The 20,358-nt window shown below is 53.5% G+C and overlaps 1 protein-coding gene across 2 annotated transcripts; it reads left to right on the top strand.

Annotated features, from left to right (window-relative positions):
* The first annotated feature begins 13 nt into the window (after nucleotides 1-13).
* On the top strand, nucleotides 14-20,194 carry LOC113932182 (polyamine-modulated factor 1-like). Of its 2 annotated transcripts, XM_035722064.1 has the most exons (5): nucleotides 135-329; nucleotides 17,063-17,168; nucleotides 17,788-17,888; nucleotides 18,858-19,053; nucleotides 19,718-20,194. In XM_035722064.1, exons 1-5 carry the CDS (start codon nucleotides 169-171, stop codon nucleotides 19,769-19,771), a joined length of 618 nt encoding a protein of 205 aa, XP_035577957.1. In that variant the 5' UTR covers nucleotides 135-168; the 3' UTR covers nucleotides 19,772-20,194. The 2 variants fall into 2 exon arrangements, with proteins under 2 accessions (XP_035577956.1, XP_035577957.1); XM_035722063.1 differs by lacking the exon at nucleotides 19,718-20,194 and having other exon boundaries at nucleotides 14-329; nucleotides 18,858-19,647.
* The last annotated feature ends 164 nt before the right edge of the window (nucleotides 20,195-20,358 follow it).

The following is a 20,358-nucleotide window of genomic DNA, read 5'->3' on the forward strand; positions in this document are numbered from 1 at the left end:
CGCGGGGGCGGGGCGCGCGGCTGCCGGCGCGGCTCCCCGCCCCCGAGCGGCTCGGTGATGGACACCCGCCGCTTCCAACCGGAGGGGGCCCGGTGCCGAGGCCGCCCAATCGGGGGCCCCGGTGGGCGGGGCGGCCGAGCCCGTCAGATTTGGCGGTCTGGCTTCAACATGGCCGCAGCGCGCAGCGTCAACGCAGAGAGCGGCCGTGAGGAAAAGGGGCCCGAGGGGTCGTGTCCGGAATCAGGGCCCCCCGGCGCCACCATCCCGAGGGTGAAGCTCCTCGACACTCTGGTGGATACCTTCCTCCAGAAGCTGGTCGCCGCCGGGAGGTAAGGGGCACAAAGCTACGGGCGTGCGAGAGGCCTAGGGGAGGGGGCGCGGCGGCGCTGGCGGCGGCCTGGTCACGGGGCCTCGTGCCCGGGCTGTGACTGGCCGGCGTGCCGGCAGTCACGTGGTCTCGCGCGCTCCGTCCGGGGGCGGAGCGGGGAGCTCGGCGCTCTTTTCACCCGCGGCCCGGGCCCCGTTGTGCGGGAAGGCGGTTGGGGAGGTGTGGGGTGTCCCCGACCCGAGGCGGAAGTGCAGGCGGGTCGTGGGCCGTCCGCGCGGGGGTCGCGCCGTGTCCCCCGCGGGCGGTGCTGTGGCCGTGCTCCCCGCGCGGCCCGCGCCTTAGTCCGGCACAGAGCTGCGGCCGTGCCTGCGCCCGCGGGTTCAGTCCGCACACGTACGAGCGCCCTCCTGGCGCGCATCCGTGGGTGGAGACGGGCGGGGGGCAGAGTAGGCACGGCGCTTGCTGAGATGGCGGGCAGGCGATGGCGTGGAGGGCAGCTCGGGGAAGGGAGCCCACCGAGGACGTGACACTGAGTGGAACCTGGAGCAGGGAGGGATGGGGGAGAGCCTACAGACGACGGACATAGCTTGTGCAAAGGCGCTGAGGTAGTCAGGTCTGCTGGGGGAGGGGAGGTAGCGGCCTTTTCGTGCAGGACCTAGTTTCCAGAGTAATTAATTTGATAAAACAATTTGTAATTATTTTTATGGAGCCGTCATAAGACACCACCAAGATCTGTCCAGGCGAGGTCCCTTCTTGGTTTTAGTGTCCCCCACCGCCCCGCTCGTTCTTGTCTTCCTCTCCCCTCTCCATAGGCCCCACTTTCTATTGGCTCTATGTCCTCCGATTATTCATTTGCGTCTACAGTGTCCCAGGCTATGTTCTGGGAGCTGGAGATGAACCTGTGATCAAGGGGCCAGGAAGGTCCCTGCTCTCCTGGAGAAGGTGCACTGGTGCCATAAAGAGAACTAAATCAGGGTAAAGGAATAGAGCAGTGGGATGGGGGCGTCTGGGTTAGCGTGAGTGCAAGAAGTGACATTTGAGTATGTTCGCTTCCTTGTAAAATATGTTGTTTTGTCTGTGCATGTTTTAAGTTTATATGAATGATGATTGAGCTGCATACAGCTTTTTTCACTCAACACCATTTTTTTTTTTTTTTTTTAAAGATCTTACCACGTCCTGTAAGTGCATGTGGTTCAGGGCTTCTCAGGCTGCTTTTCATTCCATGATTCGCATCCAGCGCTTCCCCATCCCCTGGTCACAGACCCCTGGTTGCCTCCGGACCCCGCTTCCACAGGTCATGCCCAGGTGACTGTCCTTGTCCATGCTCTTGCACAAGTGCTGGCATTTCTGGACGTAGATAACGGAGAGGGGCCCCTGGCTTCTGGGGTTTACACCTACCTGTGGCTTGCCAGATTGCTTTCCAGAGAGGCTGTTCCAGTCTTCTCCATCCTCACCAGCACCGGGGTCCACCATTCTAACTCCTGCCGCTCTGAAGGTGTGGAGAGGGCTGCCCCACGGTGGTTGTAACACCCCTGCTGCCTCACAGCTTGGGACATACCCTCATTACGCTTGTCAGTCATATGGCTTCCTTTTCCGACAGCTGCCTACTCATTTCCTCCAGCTTTTTTTTTTTTTGGACTCTTTTTTTTTTTTTTTTAAGATTTATTTATTTGTTTGAGAGAGTGAGAAAGAGAGAGAGGGAGAGTATATGGGGGGGAGGGTCAGGGGGAGAAGCAGGCTCCCCGCTGAGCAGGGAGCCCGATGCGGAACTCGATCCCGGGACTCCGGGATCATGACCTGAGCCGAAGGCAGTCGCTTAACCAACTGAACCACCCAGGCGCCCCCAGACTCATCTTCTTAAGATTTTATTTATTTGACAGAGAGAGCACAAGCAGGGGGAGCGCCAGGCAGAGGCAGAGGGAGAAGCAGGCTCCCCGCTGAGCAGGGAACCCAACTCAGGGCTCCATCCCAGGACGCTGAGATCATGACCCGAGCTGAAGGCAGACGCTTAGCTGACTTAGCCACCCAGGCGCCCCTTCTGTAGAGTTTTAAAGTTCTTTAAAGAACTCATGCATTCCTTGGAGCACTGGGTGTTATGAACAAACAATGAATCATGGAACACTGCACCAAAAACTAATGATGTAATATATGGTGATTAACATAACAATAAAAAAAAGAAAAAAAATGAAAAAAAAAAAGAACTCATGCATTCTTTACTAGGTCACTACCTAGTCCTTCGTAGTTTCTGTTACTATTGTGAATATTCTCTATTTTTTTTAACATTAGTTACTGATGACTCAGAGAAACTGTTGCTTTTTGTAAGATAGTTGTATCTAGCAGTCTTGCTCCACTCTTATTAAAGTATAACTTCCCTCAGAATGCACAAATCATAAATGTTCAGCTTGATAGCATTTTCACGAACGAGCACACCCATGTAACCAGCACCCAGATCAAGAAACAACCCCAGGAAGTGCTCGTATGCCCCCTTCCCATCTTTTCCTTCAGCTGAAAGGGTAACCACCTTCCTGACTTCGGTTAACCAGACATTAGTTTTGTCTGGGTTTCCGCCCCTCCTCCCCCACTTTATTAAATGGAATCCTGTGGTTTGTAATCTTTTATGTCTGACTTCTTTTCCTTGACATTGCCTTTGTGAGATTCACCCACATTGTCATCAAGGACTTGTAGCAAACAGTGATGTAATCATCTTTGCCTTTTTCCTAAAGTTCTCCACAGTGTTTAAGTTTTTGGTATGTATTTTTGGAAAATTATGAAAGTCCCTGTGTGTTTCTAGTTTTCTGAGAGGTTTTTAAAAAGTCACAATTATTTTTTTAAGTGTGTTTGTTTATGTAAGTAATGTCTACATCCAACATGGGGCTGAAACTCATAACCCAGAGATCGAGTCACATGCTCTTCTGACTGAGCCAGCCAAATGCCCCTGAAGAGTCATAATTAGATGTTGAACTTTATCAAATGTTTTCTTCCTTTAATGAGATGATCTTGAATTTTTCTTTAGTTCATTAATATTGGTGATCTCCGTTGGTTGATTTTGTGGAAGTTAAACCATCTTTGCATTCTGGGAATAAATGTACTTGATTATGGTGCATTTTTAAAATACACTGTTAGGGGGCACCTGGCTGGCTCAGTCAGGGGAGCGTGTGACTCTTGATCTTGGGGTTGTGGGTTTGAGCCTCACGTTGGGTGGAGATTACTTAAAAATAAAATCTTTTCAAAAATACACTGTTAGATTTAGTTAGATCTGTGTTCGTATGCTAGTAAGTTAATGGACCTATAATTTTTTTTTTTACTGTCCTTATTTGTTTATAGAATCAAAGATCTATTAGCCATGTATGAGGACTTGGACAGTACTCCCTCTTCTGAAACAATTTATATAAGATTGGGATTATCTGTGTCTTAAAAGTTTGCAAGAGGGGCACCTGGGTGACTCAGTTGTTAGGTGTCTGCCTTCGGCTCAGGTCATGGTCCTAGGCTCCTGGGATCGAGCCCCGCATCGGGCTCCCTGCTTGGCAGGAAGCCTGCTTCTCCCTCTCCCACTCCCCCTGCTTGTGTTCCCTCTCTTGCTGTCTCTCTCTCTCAAATAAATAAATAAAATCTTTCATTAAAAAGAAAAAATTTGCAAGAGCTCATTTAGGCCAAGAACTTTTGGGCGTGGTTGAGGACAGTGGGCGTTAAGAGCCGTGATGCTGGATGTGTCCTCCAGAGGGCACTGCAGACGTCTGGCATGGAGCGGTTTCTTGTAATGGCTACAAGTCAGCTCAGATTTGATTTCTTCTTGTGACAGAATTGCTGTTTTACAGGCATCCCCCCGACCCAAATCTGTCTCCTTTGTCTGTTATATTCTGACTTTTCAAAATGTTTTAAATTTTTATTTAAATTAAATTTTTATTATTTTCCCCTTTTCCATTATATGCTGTTTCTCTTTTTTGGACTTTGTGTAGGCAGAGTTCTCTCTGTCTTACTAATCTTTTTACAGAATTGGCTTTTAAAAAAAACTTTTGAGGTTTATTATGAGTCTCTATATCTTTGAAATCTATCTTTATCTTTATTATTTATTTGTTTTTATTTCTTTAGGTTTGTTAGTCCTTTCCCAAGTTCTTGAGTTGAATATTTAGCTCTTTTCTTTTTCAGCCTTTTTTTTGTTTTCTGAAAAATGTGCTTAAAACTACAAATTTTCCGGGCACCTGGGTGGCTTAGTCTGTTGAGCGGCTGTCTTCGGCTCAGATCCTGATCCCAGGGTCCTGGGATCGAGCCCCGCATCATCAGGCTCCTTGCTCAGTGGGGAGTCTGCTTCTCCCTTTCCCTCTGCCTGCTGCTTGTGCTCTTGCTCTCTCTGGCAAATAAATAAGTAAAATCTTAAAAAAAAGAAAAACTATAGGGACGCCTCGGTGGCTCAGTCGTTCAGTGTCTGCCTTCGGCTCAGGTCATGATCCCAGGGTGCTGGGATCGAGCCCCGCATCCATCTCCCTGCTCGGCGGGAAGCCTGCTTCTCCCTCTCCCACTCCCCCTGCTTGTGTTCCCTCTTTTGCTGTGTCTTTCTCTGTCAAATAAATAAAATCTTAAAAAAAAAAAAACTATAAATTTTCGTATGAGTACTTTTGCTGGTTTCTACAAATTCTGGTATTTCATATTTCATAGTCATTTAAGTTTTTAATTGAGATATAAATTCTTATACCATGAAATTGACCCTCACAGTGCACAATGAGCGCATTCACAGAGTTGTGCACCCATCACCACTCTCTGGTTCCAGAACATTTTCATTGCCCCTCGTGTTTGTTAGCAGTCACTCCCCATTCCTCATCCCAGCTCCCAGCAGTCACCCGTCTACCTTCTGTCTGTGTGCCTCTGCCTGTTCTGGACATTTCATCTGTACAGAGCATACCACACCTGGCTTGATGTGTCCACATTCTCGCACTTCGCATAAGGAATGGTTTCAGGGTTTGTCCATGTCCCCCGTGTCAATACGTCACTCCTTTTTATGACTGAATTGTATTCTGTTGTGTGGCTTTCCCTACCACATTTCGTTTATCCTGCATTGACTGACACCCAGGTGGGGCAGTTTTCACCCTATTGTCTGTTAAGAATAATGCTGCGGAGAGCATCACTGAACAAGTGTCCAGCTCTCCTGGGGATACACCTACGAGTGGAATTGTTGGCTCATGTAATAACTCTAGGTTTCACTTTTGGGGGAATTGCCAGACTGTTTCCCAAAGCAGCTGTGCTATTTTACATTTCCACCAGCTTGAGGTGTGGCAAGGGTTTCGATTTCTCCACATCCTCACCCACGCTCCTTACTGTTTGTCTTTTTTTTTTTTTTAAGATTTTATTTATTTATTTGACAGACACAGTGAGAGAAGGAACACAAGCAGGGGGAGTGGGAGAGGGAGAAGCAGGCTTCCCGCGGAGCAGGGAGCCCGATGTGGGGCTCGATCCCAGGACCCTGGGACCATGACCCGAGCCGAAGGTAGACGCCTAACGACTGAGCCACCCAGGCGCCCCACTGTCTGTCTTTTTGATGATAGCCCGTAGCCGGGCATAAAGTGGTATCTCACAGTGCCTTGGATTTGTATTTTCCTGAGGATTACCGAGGCTGAGCACATTTCATGTGCTTATTGACCATTTTTGTATCTTATTTGGAGAAATGTTGATTCACATATTTTGCCCATTATTTATTTATATATAATTTTTTTCATTTTATTTTTGTCTTTGAAGATTTTATTTGAGAGAGAGAGCGCTAGAGAGAGAGCAAGCACGAACGTGGGGCAGAGCGAGACGGAGAAGCAGACTCTCTGCTGAACAGGGAGCCCAATGCAGAGCTCGATCCCAGGAAACTAGGATCATGAACTGAGCCGAAGAAAGCCGACTGAGCCACTCAGGCGCCCCTTTATTTAGTTTTAAATAATCTCTACACCCAACATGGGGCTTGAACCCACAACCCTGAGATCAAGTTGCATGCTCCACTGAGTGAGCCAGCCAGGTGCCCCATATTTTGCCCATTTTTTAAGTGGGCTGTCTTTTTACTGTTAACTTGTAAGAGTTCTAATTTTGAGAAGTCCAATTTAGATCACTTATTAATGTGTATTTATTTAGATAAAAAGTTGCAGAGAATTTTTTCTTTGGTTGCGGGTGGTTTTAGTGTCATATGTGAGAAACCACTGTCTGATTCAAGGTCATGGAGACTTACACCTGTGTTTTCTTCTAATGAGTTGTATGGTTTTTGATCTTATGTTTGATCCGTTTTGAGTTTAGTTTCTGTGTGTGGTATGAGAAAGGGGTTCAACTCCATTCTTTCATATGTGGACGTAGTCATTTAAACTTATGGACTTTGTAATTTTCCTTACGATTTTTTCTTTAACCCAATGATTATTTAGTAGTATGTTATTTAGTTTCCAGACATGTGATTTTTTTTTAAAGTTATCCTTTTGTTGTGACTTCTAATTTTATCGCATTATGGTTAGATCCCATGGTCTGTATGACACTGATTTTGGGGGGAACTTTTGACACTTTGAAATCATATGGCCAGTATGTGGGCAGTTTTTGTGAATGTTCCATGTGTGCTTGAAAAGAATGTGTGGTTTCTGTTTCCTGGGCGTAAAATTCTATACTTATTATCAGTTTCAACTTTTGAGTTTTATTAAAATCTTTTATATGCTCATTAAGAAAATCTTTTTGATTGAGCCATCCATTTCTTTTCAAAATCTCCAGTCACAATTTATGTTTTATTTATTTATTTATTTTTAATTAAATATTTTTATGTATTGGGAGAGAGAGGGAATGATAGAAAGGCATGAGAGGGAGGAGGGTCAGAGGGAGAAGCAGGCTCCCCGCTGAGCAGGGAGCCCCATGCAGGACTCGATCCCGGGACTCCAGGATCATGACCTGAGCTGAAGGCAGTCGCCCAACCAACTGAGCCACCCAGGTGCCCCCTGTTTATTTATTTTTAGTAATCTCTGCTCCCAACATGGGGCTGGAACTCACGACCCTGAGGTCAAGAGTCACACAGTGTACCGACTGAGCCAGCCAGATGCCCCTGATGTTTCTTAAAGTCATGACTGATCCTTTTATTTTTTCTTCATGTTTGAGATATCTCCACCGATTTAAAAATCTCTATTCATTTATTTGTAATGCTCTGAATACAATGACTTTAAAGGTACTCTGCTTTGCAGAGGAATAGATTGTTGGCAGGACTATCTACGGTCTTTCTAGAGGCTCTAGACTGATTTTTTTTGAGACTCCAACTCATGTCAATGTCTTTTTTTTTTAATTTTATTTATTTATTTGAGAGAGAGTGAGACAGAGCATGAGAGGGGAAAGGGTCAGAGGGAGAAGCAGACTCCCCACTGAGCAGGGAGCCCGATGCAGGACTTGATCCCAGGATGCCGGGATCATGACCTGAGTCAAAGGCAGTCGCTTAACTAACTGAGCCACCCAGGCGCCCCTTGTGTGTCAATGTCTTTTAAAAGCATCCAGTAGGGGCGCCTGGGTGGCTCAATTGGTTAAACATCTGCTCCGGTTGTGGTCTCAGTGTCCTGGGATCAAGCCCTGCATCGGGCCCCCTGCTCAGCCAGGAGCCTGCTTCTCCCTCTTCCTCTGCTCCTCCCCCCCTTGTGCTTTCTCTTTCTCTTAAATAAAATCTTAAAAAAAAAAATTCTAGTTTGAATAACGTCTAATCATGGGAAAATGATCACATAATGGTAAATTTTAAAATCAGGTTATGGAGGGAAGCATGCAGATCCCACATGAATATGATTTTTCTCTAATTGTATTAAAATTGCAGTTGACTAGGGTTGCCTAGCGGCCCAGTGGGTGGAGCATGCAACTCTTGATCTCAGGGTTGTAGGTTCAAACGCCTGTCTATTGAGTATAGACGTTCCTTAAATAAAATCTTAAAAAAAATAAAATTGCGACATGTTTCATTTTATCGTCATTTATTTATTTATTTATTTTTAAAGATTTTATTTATTTATTTGACAGAGACACAGCGAGAGAGGGAACACAAGCAGGGGGAGTGGGAGAGGGAGAAGCAGGCTTCCCACGGAGCAGGGAGCCCGATGCGGGGCTCGATCCCAGGACCCCGGGATCACGACCTGAGCCGAAGGCAGACGCTTAACGACTGAGCCCCCCAGGCGCCCCACATTTTATAGTCATTTAAAAATGACAATTATTAATTTAGTCTGGGCTCTTTTTTTTAATCATTCCATTTTTTTAAAGTCTGAAGCATTCCGTCTGACCCTAAAAAGCTTGTCATCCCGGAGTCCCGTGCCTAACTGCCGAGGTGGGGCAGACGGAGGCGACTGGGGGTGGGATGCAGGAGAGAGGAGGGATGCGGACCCCAGGACCCCCCCTTGGGGTGGTTGGGTGGCGGGTGGTGCCATCCATCAGGAGCTGGGGGGAGAAACAGGCCTGGGGTTAAGAGCTGTTTGTACAGGTTCGGGCTTCTCTGCACCTTTGCTCCCTCCTCCCAGCGCCTGGCCAAGCCCAGGTCAGTTTCCGCCCTCACCCTCTGCCCTTCCCCAGCCGGTGGAGCAGCTCAGTGGAGCCTCTCCTCCTACCCCCGCCCCTCCTACCCCGCCAGTCCTCTCCCCTTCTCCACAGCAGCTACTGGAAATGTCCATCGTGCCCCTCAGGCCTTTCCCCTGCACCCCTGCGCCCTGCCCCTGTGCCCTGGCCGTGAGAATGATCCCCAGCACCTGGTCCGTAGAGAAAACTGAGGTCACCAGGAGGAGTTCCTGCGTCTGTGGATCTGGCTGAGAGCCGCCCAGTCCTGCGTACCCCTCGGTGTCACTCTCTCGGTGTCACTCCCCTCACATCCAAGGCTGTGGCTGCAGGCCTCTCTCTTCTAGGCGCTAGTCCCCCATCTCTGGTTTTTGTCTCAGCTGGAAGCAGCTCTGCTGCCATTCCCTTGAAACGTTCTTTTCAAGGTCATTAATAACTCTTTTGCTAGGGGCACCTGGGTGGCTCAGTCGTTAAGCGTCTGCCTTCGGCTCAGGTCACCGTCCCAGGGTCCTGGGATCAAGCCCCACATCGGGCTCCCTGCTCGGCAGGAAGCCTGCTTCTCCCTCTCCCACTCCCCCTGCTTGTGTTCCCTCTCTTGCTGTGTCTCTCTCTGTCAAATAAATAAATAAATAAAATCTTTAAAAACTAAAAATAACTCTTTGTTGCTAAATAGTGTGGATATTTTTTCATATTTTGTCTACTTGCTCTCCTTGTCGCATTTGATGCTGCTTAGCCACTCCTCTGTCCTTGACACTGTCCCTTGGCTTCCCCGCAGTCTCTGCCCTTCTACCTTCTTGGGCTCCTCTTTGTCTCCTCGTCCTTGAATATGTGAGCGCTGGCCCTTCCTCATGTCCCTCCACACGTGAATGATCACATCTCATTGGATGGCTTGCTGCTTCTGACAGCCCTTGAGTGTCTGCACGGCTCCTTGCACTGGCCTCCAAGGCCCCGCGCTCTCCGGCCCCCGCCTATGACTTGTTACCTCGGGGAGACCTCCTCCTCTTCTGGAAGAGCAAGAGCTTTCTGCCTCAGGACATTTGCAATTGAGGTCTGCTCCGCCAGGAATGGTTTTCCTCCATCTCTTGGTGACCCTCTTTAAAGCCACCTTCCTCCCCTGGTTACTCTCTTTATCACGACACCTTAGTTTATGCCCCCCTAGCTCTCTGACAGTGCACAGTTCCCTTGTCCGTGTCCCCCACGTAAACCACAACGACAGGGTCGGGTCTGTTTGATTCACCGCTCTGCACTCAAGCTGATCGCGGTGCCTGGCGCCCAGGAGACACACAGTAGATAGTTGGGGAGTCCATGAGGATTCCCAGGCTGCATCTCTCTGCCAAGCGTCAGGCTCCAGCAGTCTACTCCCGGACTGTCCTCGGTGTCTCACAGAACCGTTAAGCTCAGCATGGTGGAGACAGGACAGCTGCTCCCTCTGCGGTCTCTGGCTTGGTAGAAGATACCACTGTGTGCCCGTTCTCTAAGCCAGAGGTTTGGGCGTGCTCACTAATCCCTCGCTCCAGCCAGCCACCGAGCCCCGTTGAAGCAGTTCGCTCTCAGCCTCTTCCTCCCCTCCTGTGTGCCAGTGCTCAGGTTCAGGCCCCCCATCTCACTCCGTTGCTGCCACTGCCTCCAGCCTGGCCCTCCAGCCCCAGTCCTGCCCCCTCCCGTACTGCTCACTTTGAAGCATGTCCTTCTCCTACTTAAACGGGTTAATTGGCTCAGGATGGCTTCCAGAATCAGCTCAGCACACGGGGCCATTACTCCTCGGCCCCTCCCTGTTCAGCTGTGGTCAGGGCCGTGGGTGCACACACACATGCACGTGGACACACACACGTGCCCATGAGCTCCTCTGCAGCGATCTGCTCTTTCCACTGGCCGCTTCTCCCTGCTAGGACCTCCTTCCCTCCATGCGCTGCAGTCGACTTCCTCACGTGTCCGCTGCAGCTCCCCCACCGCCTGGGCCTCCTCCTGTCCTCTGGCCGACTCCTGCTTCCCGCTTGGGTCTCAGACTTTGCCTCCTCCGAGGCGTCTTCCCTGAGCTCCCTGTGAGCCCCCTCTGCTATCCTGTCTTCCTGGGATGGACCCGTCTTCCCTTTGTCACAGTATCCCCTTGAGGGCAGGGATCCTACTTGGGCATCTGTGCGTTTGTACGCTGAGCGAGGCCTGGCGCGCCATCGATGCTCGGTGTTTGTCAGGTGAATCCACGAATACAGTAGTCCCCCGTGTCCCCAGAATGGCCATCCACGGGGTCAGTCATGGTCAACCGTGGCCCGGAAGCAGATGACCCTCCTTCTGACGTCCGGCCAGACGGTCAGGAGTAGCCCAACAGTCTGTCACATGCCGACGGTGTTCACCTCCCTCATCTCGCCACGTGGGCATCTCATCATTGGGCAGCATCACAAGAAGAAGGAAGGTGAATGTGGTCCAGTAGGATATTGAGAGAGAGACCTCCCAGTGACCCAGACCCCGCCTCCGGTGGGAGGCATGCCTCGGATCCCTGAGGTTCTAGGCGTGACAAGTGTGTGAGTACTGTGTGTCATAGGAAGCCCCCCACCACCATCTGGTGACTGAACGCCTGGCCACAAGGAGTAGGTGGTTCTTCCTCCACCCAGACCTTACTGCTCAGGTCCCCGTGCCAACTGAGCACCACCCGCGGGCCCGGAATGCTGCTGCTCATCTTTATCACGATCTGTGCAGCCCCTGTCACGTGGGAACACGCTGCCACTCCCTGGATGGCCTGGATGAGTGATTCCAGACCTCAGCAATCCCAGCTCTCTTCAGGAAACCCCAATAAATCCCTCTCTGCCCCACCAAAGAAAAACGTATTGAGAGAGAGACCACATTCATACAACTTTGATTGCAGTATGCTGTTATAAGTATATTTTATAGAACAATTATTTTTATAGTGTTCATCTCTTACAGTACCTAGTTTATAAATTAAACTTTATCATAGGTATGTATGAATGTTCAGGAAAAAGCATAGTATATATAGGGGTCGGGTTTATCCACAGTTTCAGGCATCTGTTGGGGGTCTTGGAATGTATCCCCGTGGATAAGGGAGACTACTGTACAATTATCTTGATGGAATTTTTTTGTATCTTTGTGTTAATATTTATCAAATCAGAAGTCTTTTTCAGAAAAAGTATCTCAATTTCAGGTTCTCACTATTAAGTTTCTAGTAGTTTCCAAAGGGAATCCAAGCAATAAAGGGTTAGGTTAGCCCAGGGGGCCTATTTATTCATTTGAGAGAGAGAGAGGGTGCACATGAGCAGGGGGAGGGGCAGAGGGAGAAGCTGACTCCCCGCTGAGCAGGGAGCCCGATGCGGGGGGCGGGGGGGGGGTGACACAGAGATCATGACCCAAGGTGAAGGCAGACACTTAATTGACTGAGCCACCCAGGCGCCCCTAATGAAGATTAATTTTTAAAAGGTAACTTTTTGCCACGGTTGTCATAAATCACAGACTTGTGCTGTCATCAAAGAGCATTTCTCATTTTGGCTTCCCTTTTCTTTCTTAGGCAAGGGCTGCCCAGCAGACCCGGGCCTGAGGAAGGGCAGCGGGAAGGAGCTGACCGAAGAGCACCTGCTAGCGCAGCGGGGCAGCCTTCCCGTGGGTGGGTGGTGGGGAGTGTGCAGACCTTTGCTGTGTCGGGCACCCCAGCCTCTGTCCCAGGCGCTGTGCGCCCCATCCCTGGGCTGGGACCGAGGCGCCCTCTGGTGGGCAGCCCGTGAAGGGGCGTTCGGCGGGGCCGCAATCCGCCAGGCTGCACACCAGGCCAGCAGAGCCCGGGTGAACCCGCGGAGCCACCTGCAAACCCCCACCTTGACAGACCACGAGGGCTTGGTTCTGGGCTTCAGTATATTTCTTTAAGATTCTATTTATTTATTTGTCAGAGAGAGTGCGAGCGTGCGTGTGCACAGGCAGGGGAACAGCTGGCAGAGGGAGAAGCAGGTGCTCCCCGCTGAGCACGGAGCCTGGTGCAGGCAGTCGCTTAACTGACTGAGCCACCCAGGCATCCCTGAGCTTCAGTATTTTGAAGTTAATTCTTTTTAAGTTAAACTTATGTGCTAATGGGGTGCCTGGGTGGCTCAGTCAGTGAAGCATCTGCCTTCGGCTCAGGTCATGGTCCCAGGTCCTGGGATCGAACCCTGCATCGGGCTCCCTGCTCAGCGGGGAGCCTGCTTCTCCCTCTCCCTCTGCCCCTCCTCCCGCTAGTGCTCTCTCCCTCTTTCTCAAATAAGTAAATAAAATCTTTAAAAAAATAAAATAATAAATGTGTGATAACTCAGTTTACAGTGAGTTTTTAGTGCAGTTAATGAAATATTGTGTAGGAAGGATTGAAGAGCAGGCCACTTTAGATCTCGGGGTGGTGAGTTCAAGTCCTACATGGGGCATAGAGGTTACTTTAAAAAATTAACAAAAAAGTATAAGAGAAAAACTAGATTAAAATCCATTAATAAATTCAGTAAATACATTTGAAACAGTAACTTTGATGATAAATGTAGCCCTCTTTGCGGGGGGCACAACTTAGCATCTCTCTGTCGTGGGGCCAATGGGTTCTTCCTGCCACTGGGCTGGCTTCTGTGCAGGCATCTGCCACCAGGACCCTTTTACAAAGCACTTGCCTTCTGCAAGGAGACTTCTCAACTCTGGGAAGCTAACTTTTTTTTTTTTTAAGATTTTATTTATTTATTTAGCAGAGGGAGACAGAGCGAGAGAGGGAACACAAGCAGGGGGAGTGGGAGAGGGAGAAGCAGGCTTCCTGCTGAGCAGGGAGCCCGATGCGGGGCTCAATCCCAGGACCCTGGGATCATGACCTGAGCCGAAGGCAGACACTCAACGACTGAGCCACCCAGGCGCCCCATCCCGGAAGCCAGCTTACTGTTCGGCACCTCTGAGGGGGGCAGTGAGGACTGTTTTCCTGAAATTAGGGATACTAATTGTAGCTAGCGTGGCGCTTGTCAGTGAGCTGGGCACTGTTCTAAGTACTTTACATATGTGACCTCACAGTAATTCTGTGAGCGCGGACACACTTACTATCGCCACTTGACAGAGCAGAACCTGAGGCTGGGAAAGGTAAAGAAGTAGTCACAGATCACTCATCTGATGAGCGGTAGAGGTAGGATTTGAACCCAGACAGGCAGGCCAGATTCCGCAGACCCAGTGCACGTAGCCAGCACGCAGCTGGGTAGCCCCCTGCGTACCCTTGGAAGGCCAAGGCCAGGGCACCGTTCCAACAGAGAGCCAAAGGGGACTTGCAGAGGGGCCACCGGGGCTGCTCATGAGCGAGGGCTCCCCCGCCCCAGCAGTGCGTGCCTGCTGGCCTGGAGTCCAGGGTGCTGGGGGCGGGGCTGGTCTGCAGCCGCGTCAGACAGTTCTGGGCACCCGGAAATCCCAGTGATCCTAGTGACGTTGCAGGCGGCAGGGCGGCCCGGCATGTTTTCTAAAATGCATCACTTTTCCTGCTTCTCCCTTAGAGTATTTTTTTAGGAGATTGACAAGGGCATTTAAACCATTCCCAAGCCTGCCCTGGCTCTCGAGAAGGGAATTCCTGGGGGGGGGGAGGGTTGGAGGAAGGTGGACAAAGGCACGCGCACCAGCTAGAGGATGAGGAAGCCCTGGGCGTGCAGTGTCCACCACAATGACCGCAGCTCACGCCACTCTGGGAAGAGCGTCTGTTGCAAGAATTCCCATCACGAGGAAAGCTTTTCTTCCCTGTTTTTTGTGTCTCTGTGAGCTGGTGATGGGTGTTGACTACACTTTCTGTGCTCATCACTTCACTGTATATGTGAGTCAAAGCATCATGCTGTGTGCCTTATACAAGGAGGCAATTATATCGCAGTAAGACTGGAAACAAAGCGAAGATCCCGTCCTCCTGTCTCGCTGACACCAGCCTCCAGTCTGGCTGCCTTCCCTCCATGCCCGTGCAGCAGGCATTCACCATTTGGGGATCTGTGCGGACGGGCTTCACTTTCACTGAGTCCTCAGAGCCCATCGGGGCTGTGGGAAGAGCTCCGCGCAGCACTGGCGCGCAGACGGCTGGCCCCCGGCCCCTGCCCCGGGCCCTCGCCGCTGCTGGCTGCCTGAGTGCAGGACAGGGGCCTACTCAGACCCTCTGCCGTCAAGTGGGCCGGGTGGAGGAACAGGATCTCCGGTGTCCAAGCCAAGCCCATCTCAAGCCACAATTACCCAGTTTCAGTTCCAGCCCCACTTGGGCAGGCGTCCTGCGTCCCCACATTCCTCGTGTAGCCACAGACTGCGTGGCGAGGGGGGCTGGCGGCACACAAGATGCCTGGGGCCCCACCGAGGCTGAAGGGTGCCCGCCATCCGTCCCGTGCCCTGGCCACGGGTGCCAAGGTTTAGCCCCCACGGGGTGTTGGCGTCCAGTGTGGACCGTCACAACAGGGAGAGACCGTCCCCTCCTGTGGAACCACCGGCAGAGGCTTGCAACCACCCTCCAAAAATAAAGCCCAGGCTTACTGCGTTTGCCAGTTGCCAAGGTGTAAACGCTCAATCCAGAGTGCCAGAGAGATGGTGGTGGTGGACCTTACAGAGTGTTTCCACACAGAGGGTGTCAGCTGTCTCCAGAGCACCGAGGATGTGCTGCGTTAGGAAGTCGTGTGTTTTGAGTAGTTAGTACCATTTCTTTTAACATTTACTGCCAGATTATATAACTTAGTGTTCAGTGCGGCCGTGTTGAACAGCAGGCTCACAGATTTCCTGAAAACATAGCAGGTGTCCCTTGCAAGCCCCTGTGTGCTCTCGAGTGTCACCTGCTCCACAGACATTGTGTAGGGCAGGACCTGGGCAGGGAGGCCGAGAGCCATGAGAAGGGGGGACCAGCAGTGATTCCCCGGGTGGGGTGGGGGCTAGGCGCCGGCTTCCAGGGACCCAATCCCCTGTGTGTCCCATGGCCCCCCAGCCTGACCACACAGCTGAGGAGCATCCGGACCCACAGCTGAGCACAGATGTGGGCTGTTACGTGCTTGGGGACTCCCTGGCTCAGACACTTCCTGCAGGTCACTGAACACCCCCCACCCCGGCTTAAAGATGATCCCAAGACCCTTTTCCTTCAAAGCACCCTCCACAAGTGGCCGTCCCCATGGTCACGTGTGTTTCTGTGTCTGCTGGCATCTCTCTGCCTGAAGCTCCAGGAGGGCCGTGCAGCCTCCCTCCCCGCAGAACACCCAGTACCTGGTTGGCGGCCAGCACAGCAGGCAGCGCCGAACCTTGGCAGAAGGTGAAGGGCCCGAGGGAGAAGGTAGAGACACAAGAACGCAGGGAGTGGGGAGACAAAAGGCAAGAGAGTTTTAAGACAGCAAAAGCCACTAGGAGCGTCCTGGGTACCCTCTGACCTTCCCAGCTACGAGGGTGGATCAGGGACCCAGCTCTCAACTGCCAGTGACAGAGGCCTGATTCTAAAAGACATGAACAGGGGCGCCTGGGTGGCTCAGTCGGTCAAGCGTCTGCCTTCGGCTCAGGTCTTGATCTCAGGGTGCTGGGATCGAGCCCCACGTGGGGCTCCCTGCTCAGCGGGGAGCCTGCTTCTCCCTCTGCCTGACACTCCCCCTGCTTGTGCGCTCTCTTTCACGCTCTCTCCCTCTCAAATAAATCTATTAAAAAAATTTTTTTTAAATGGCGTGAACAGTAAGAGGAATCCATTACCCTGCTAACTAGCAGCCCCAAAGTGGGGTGGCTCTAGTTTGGTGTCTTCAGCAGCTTGATGATGTCCTCAGACACCCCAGTTCTTCTCTTCCGTTCAGCCTCCTTAGGGGATGAACTCTGCCCTCAGGCCAGGGCCCCCACGATGGCTGGGAGCTGGAGACATTGCCTCCAGCACGTGTAGTCACATCCTGCAAAAGGGGCATCCCTCCCGTGTGGCTCCTTCGAGGACGAAGGCTACCTCTGCCTGCGGCCGCGTGCCCTGCCCTGGCCCAGCCCGGCAAGGGGGCGGGGACGACCAGAGTCTCTCAAGGACCGCGGCCAGCACCAGCAGCAGCGCCCCCTGGGAGCTGGTTGGACGGGGGCGGGGGGGGGGGGGGGCCTGAGCTCGGCTGGGCTCTGCTGAGAGGCAGCGAGGACCCCTGGGGACAGGTGAGGCCTCTCGCACCCACAGCCATTACCCAGGGCCGTGGAGTTGACTGGACCCCGAGCCCCACGGCCGGGGGGGGGGGCAGGCTAGCTGTGCATGTGACCCTCCATCTTACTGTCTCTCCTTCCTGCCAGCTACCAGAGATTCACTGACTGTTACAAGCACCTCTACCAGCTGCAGCCTGAGATGACACAGCGAATCTATGACAAGCTCGTCACCCAGTTGCAGACATCTGTCCGGGTGAGTGGCAAGGAACACAGCAGGGGGCGCTGGCTCGGGCCGTCTGGGTCCTCAGTGCTCAGAGCTGCCCGCCGTGGCCGCCGTCCATTCCCTGGCGTGTCCCTCCTCTCGTGGTCCAGTGCCATGTCCCCGTGCTGTCTGCCGCAGGGGCTCCTGGCCTCCTCGCATCCCCAGCACCTGGTGCAGGGCCAGGTGCAGAGGAGACACTTAACTGTGCAATTCCGTGGAGCTCTGTGCTACAGGGAGTACCAAAGATGACAGGACTGTGTTCGTGTCTTTAAGGAATATGGTGATCTCTTCGGAGGGCTCCATTCCCGTTCCCTCGTGCTCCGGGGCGGGGCGGGGGGGGGGACGGGCAGGAAGCACCAGGGTGTGTCTGTGGCACCAGCAGCTGGGCCTGGGGCTGCAGCATCCCAAGGTGTTGGGCAGGCTCTTCTCAAATGTTTTCCATTTGATACTTCCTGTTTTCAGTTATTAAAGTCACATGGAGGGAAGTTGGAATGTTGGGACAAAGACACCGGAATCAGCCCAGATCTTACTGAGTCCTGCCCACGGCTTGGTCTGTTTTCACTGTGGCCTTGTCTGGTGTCATTAGAGCTCTTTCCTGCTTGCTCTTCAGGAGGAAATCTCTGAGATCAAAGCGGAGGGGAACCTGGAAGCGGTCTTGAGCTCCTTGGACAAGATCGTGCAAGAAGGCAAAGACCGCACGGAGCCGGCCTGGTGAGAAGGGCCTCGGGGGCGTGCCAAGCCCGTCCTCCCCTCCGGGGAAGGAGAAGAGCCCCATAGCCGGCGCGTGCTGTCTGGGGCTTGGGGCCGACCGGGGGAGGCCGTCCTTGCAGGGGGCTCATTTCAGGACTCATCTGCCCGTCGGCAGGAGGTGGAAGGGCGGATTTGCAGTCTCTGTCAGGCGGGCCCGGCGTCTGGGTTTTATTCACTTGTCCATTTAACAGTATTTAGGGGACACCTACTGTACGCCCCAAACGGTTTTACATGCCTGGGATTCAGTGCTGAACAAGACAGTCAGAGCTGCTGCCCTGGGGGCTGACGTCCCTGCGGGCAGCCTTGTGGCCTGGGGCGTCCCACGCTGAGCTCCTGCCTCCCCCGACCTTCCCTGCCTGAACTGTCTTAGGCCAGAGCCAGGAAACACCTTCCTTGTGCTTTCCAATTTTTTTTGTGCTCTGTGATCTTAACACATAAGAGAAATGAGTTTTAGAGCTGAAAACAAATTTTTTAAAGAACCTCTGGTGGCTTCCACCCCACTGCCCATTGGAACCAACCCATCCCCTCGCTCTGGGCTTTCAGGACCCCCGTCCTCCTGACTCCAGACCCGCCTGCCTCATCTTCCCACGTTAGCCAGCACTTGCTGGGGCCCCTCCGGGGTCCCCCAGTCTCCGGCTCACTGTCTGAGGAGCGGGTGCGCAGGGTCCCACGGACAGAGGCAGTAGCTGGAAGGTCTCCTCCGGTCCTGGAGCGCTAGACATGGGGGGCAGTGCATGCAGCTGGGCCGGCTTGGGTGCAGACGTGGGCGGGGAGAGCGGGGAGAGGGGGTCCCTGGGCGCCGAGCTGAGCGCCAGCCGGTGAGTGTACCAGTGGAAGCCCGCCCCGCTGGAGGCTGCAGGTGGGAGGCCACGGTGGCCTCACCCACACACGCCCTCCCCACCCCGTCCACTGGCCCCGGTGGGATCGCAGGCGCCCCAGTGGGATCCCGGAGGAAGACATGCGGAGCGCCCTGGTGCCCTACTTCGTGCAGCAGCGGGACGCCCTGCAGCGCCGTGTGCACAGACAGGAGGCCGAGAACAGGCAGCTGGCCGAGGCCGTCCTGGCCGGGCGGGGGCGGGTGCAGGAGCTGCGGCGGCAGGGCAGGGCGCGGCAGCAGGCCTGGCAGGTGAGTGTCCCAGGCATGGTCCCCGGCCCAAGGGACCGGCTCCTCCTGTTAGGGTTAGTGCTCCGTGGCTGTGGGGTTCTCCACGTGACCGATCCCCAGGAGCTTTAAAACGTGCACATTAGGGGGTGCCCCGGGGGGGGGTGCAGCCAGTTGAGTGTCCAATTCAGTTTGGGCTCAGGTGGTGATCTCAGTGTCATGAGATCGAGCGCCATGTCGGCCCTGCACTCAGCGAGGAGTCTGCTTGAGATTCCCCCTCTCCCTCTCTCCCTCTCTCCCTTCCTCTCTCTCAAAGAGTGGCTCCAGTCCAGGGTTGTGGGCAGGGCTCGAGGGGCTGCACCACTGTTGGGCTCGCTCCGTCATCCGGATGGCCGACTTGTGTTTACTTATAACCACTTGGTGGGTCCATTCCTGGGGCGGGCCTTCCTGTTCCTCACAGCAGTGGGTCCCCAGATCCCTGGCTCCCGGGTCCCCGAGCCTTGGAGAGCCGGCAGCAGGAGCAGGCCCAGTGGCTCTTCTTGTCCTCACCCCGTCCCCGGCTCCGGGGCCCTGGGCAGCAGGCAGCTACTTCTTCCACACCGTCCCCGGGGAGAGAGGCCTGGAGTCGAGCCGAGTGGGAGGAAGCGTTTGGGTTTTCTCGAGCCGCGTTCGTCCCCTCCTCTTCCAGGCCCTGCGCAGAGAACAGACGGAGCTGCTGGGCGTGCTGGGGGAGCCCGAGTGAGGAGGCGGCGGCCAGACCAGGGCGGTCGGGGTCAAGGGCCTGGGCAAGCTGCCTCTGAGGACCACTGAAATCATGCCCAGTCCCTGAGCAGGGATGGAATGAGCTGGGGGATGAGGCCCGCCTGTCTCTCCTGCTTTGGGGCTCCCTTGGGGTCACACACACAGCCCCTCACCCCTTTCAGACCCTTCCCTGTTTTCTTCTAACTTGAGGACTGTCGGCGAGCTCCCGTGCTGGGAATCAGGCACCGGGCTCTCTGTCCTCCGGGTCAGGGCCAGCCGGCTGCCGCGCCCGTTGCTGAGCGCCCCCGGACCTGGCTCCGGGAGTCTGTGTTCGGTCTGCCCTGATTGCCCCCTTGCCAGTCAGCCCGAGGGACCGTGCCGTGTTCTCCCCACATCCATAAATAAACTTCCTCCACTTCCTCCATTGTAATCTGTGAGGCTGCTGCTTCTGCCGGGCCTCTCCAGCCTCTCCTGGGCCAAGGCCCCCCGCAAGGCCCCAGCACTGCTCTGAGAGCCTCCGGGCTGGGCTGGGCTGGTGGGGGCTCACCCGACCGTCACGTGCAGGGGAACAGCGAGCCCCTCGGCGTG

Source organism: Zalophus californianus, chromosome 10, assembly GCF_009762305.2.
Source record: "Zalophus californianus isolate mZalCal1 chromosome 10, mZalCal1.pri.v2, whole genome shotgun sequence".
NCBI classification, from domain to species: Eukaryota; Metazoa; Chordata; class Mammalia; order Carnivora; family Otariidae; genus Zalophus; species Zalophus californianus.

Excerpts from the sequence above, each read along its gene's own strand:
- LOC113932182 (XM_035722063.1), top strand. The coding sequence starts at position 58 with ATGGACACCCGCCGCTTCCAACCGGAGGGGGCCCGGTGCCGAGGCCGC. Across the intron at positions 330-17,062 it reads AAGCTGGTCGCCGCCGGGAG|CTACCAGAGATTCACTGACT; the intron begins GTAAGGGGCACA and ends CCTTCCTGCCAG. Across the intron at positions 17,169-17,787 it reads AGTTGCAGACATCTGTCCGG|GAGGAAATCTCTGAGATCAA; the intron begins GTGAGTGGCAAG and ends CTTGCTCTTCAG.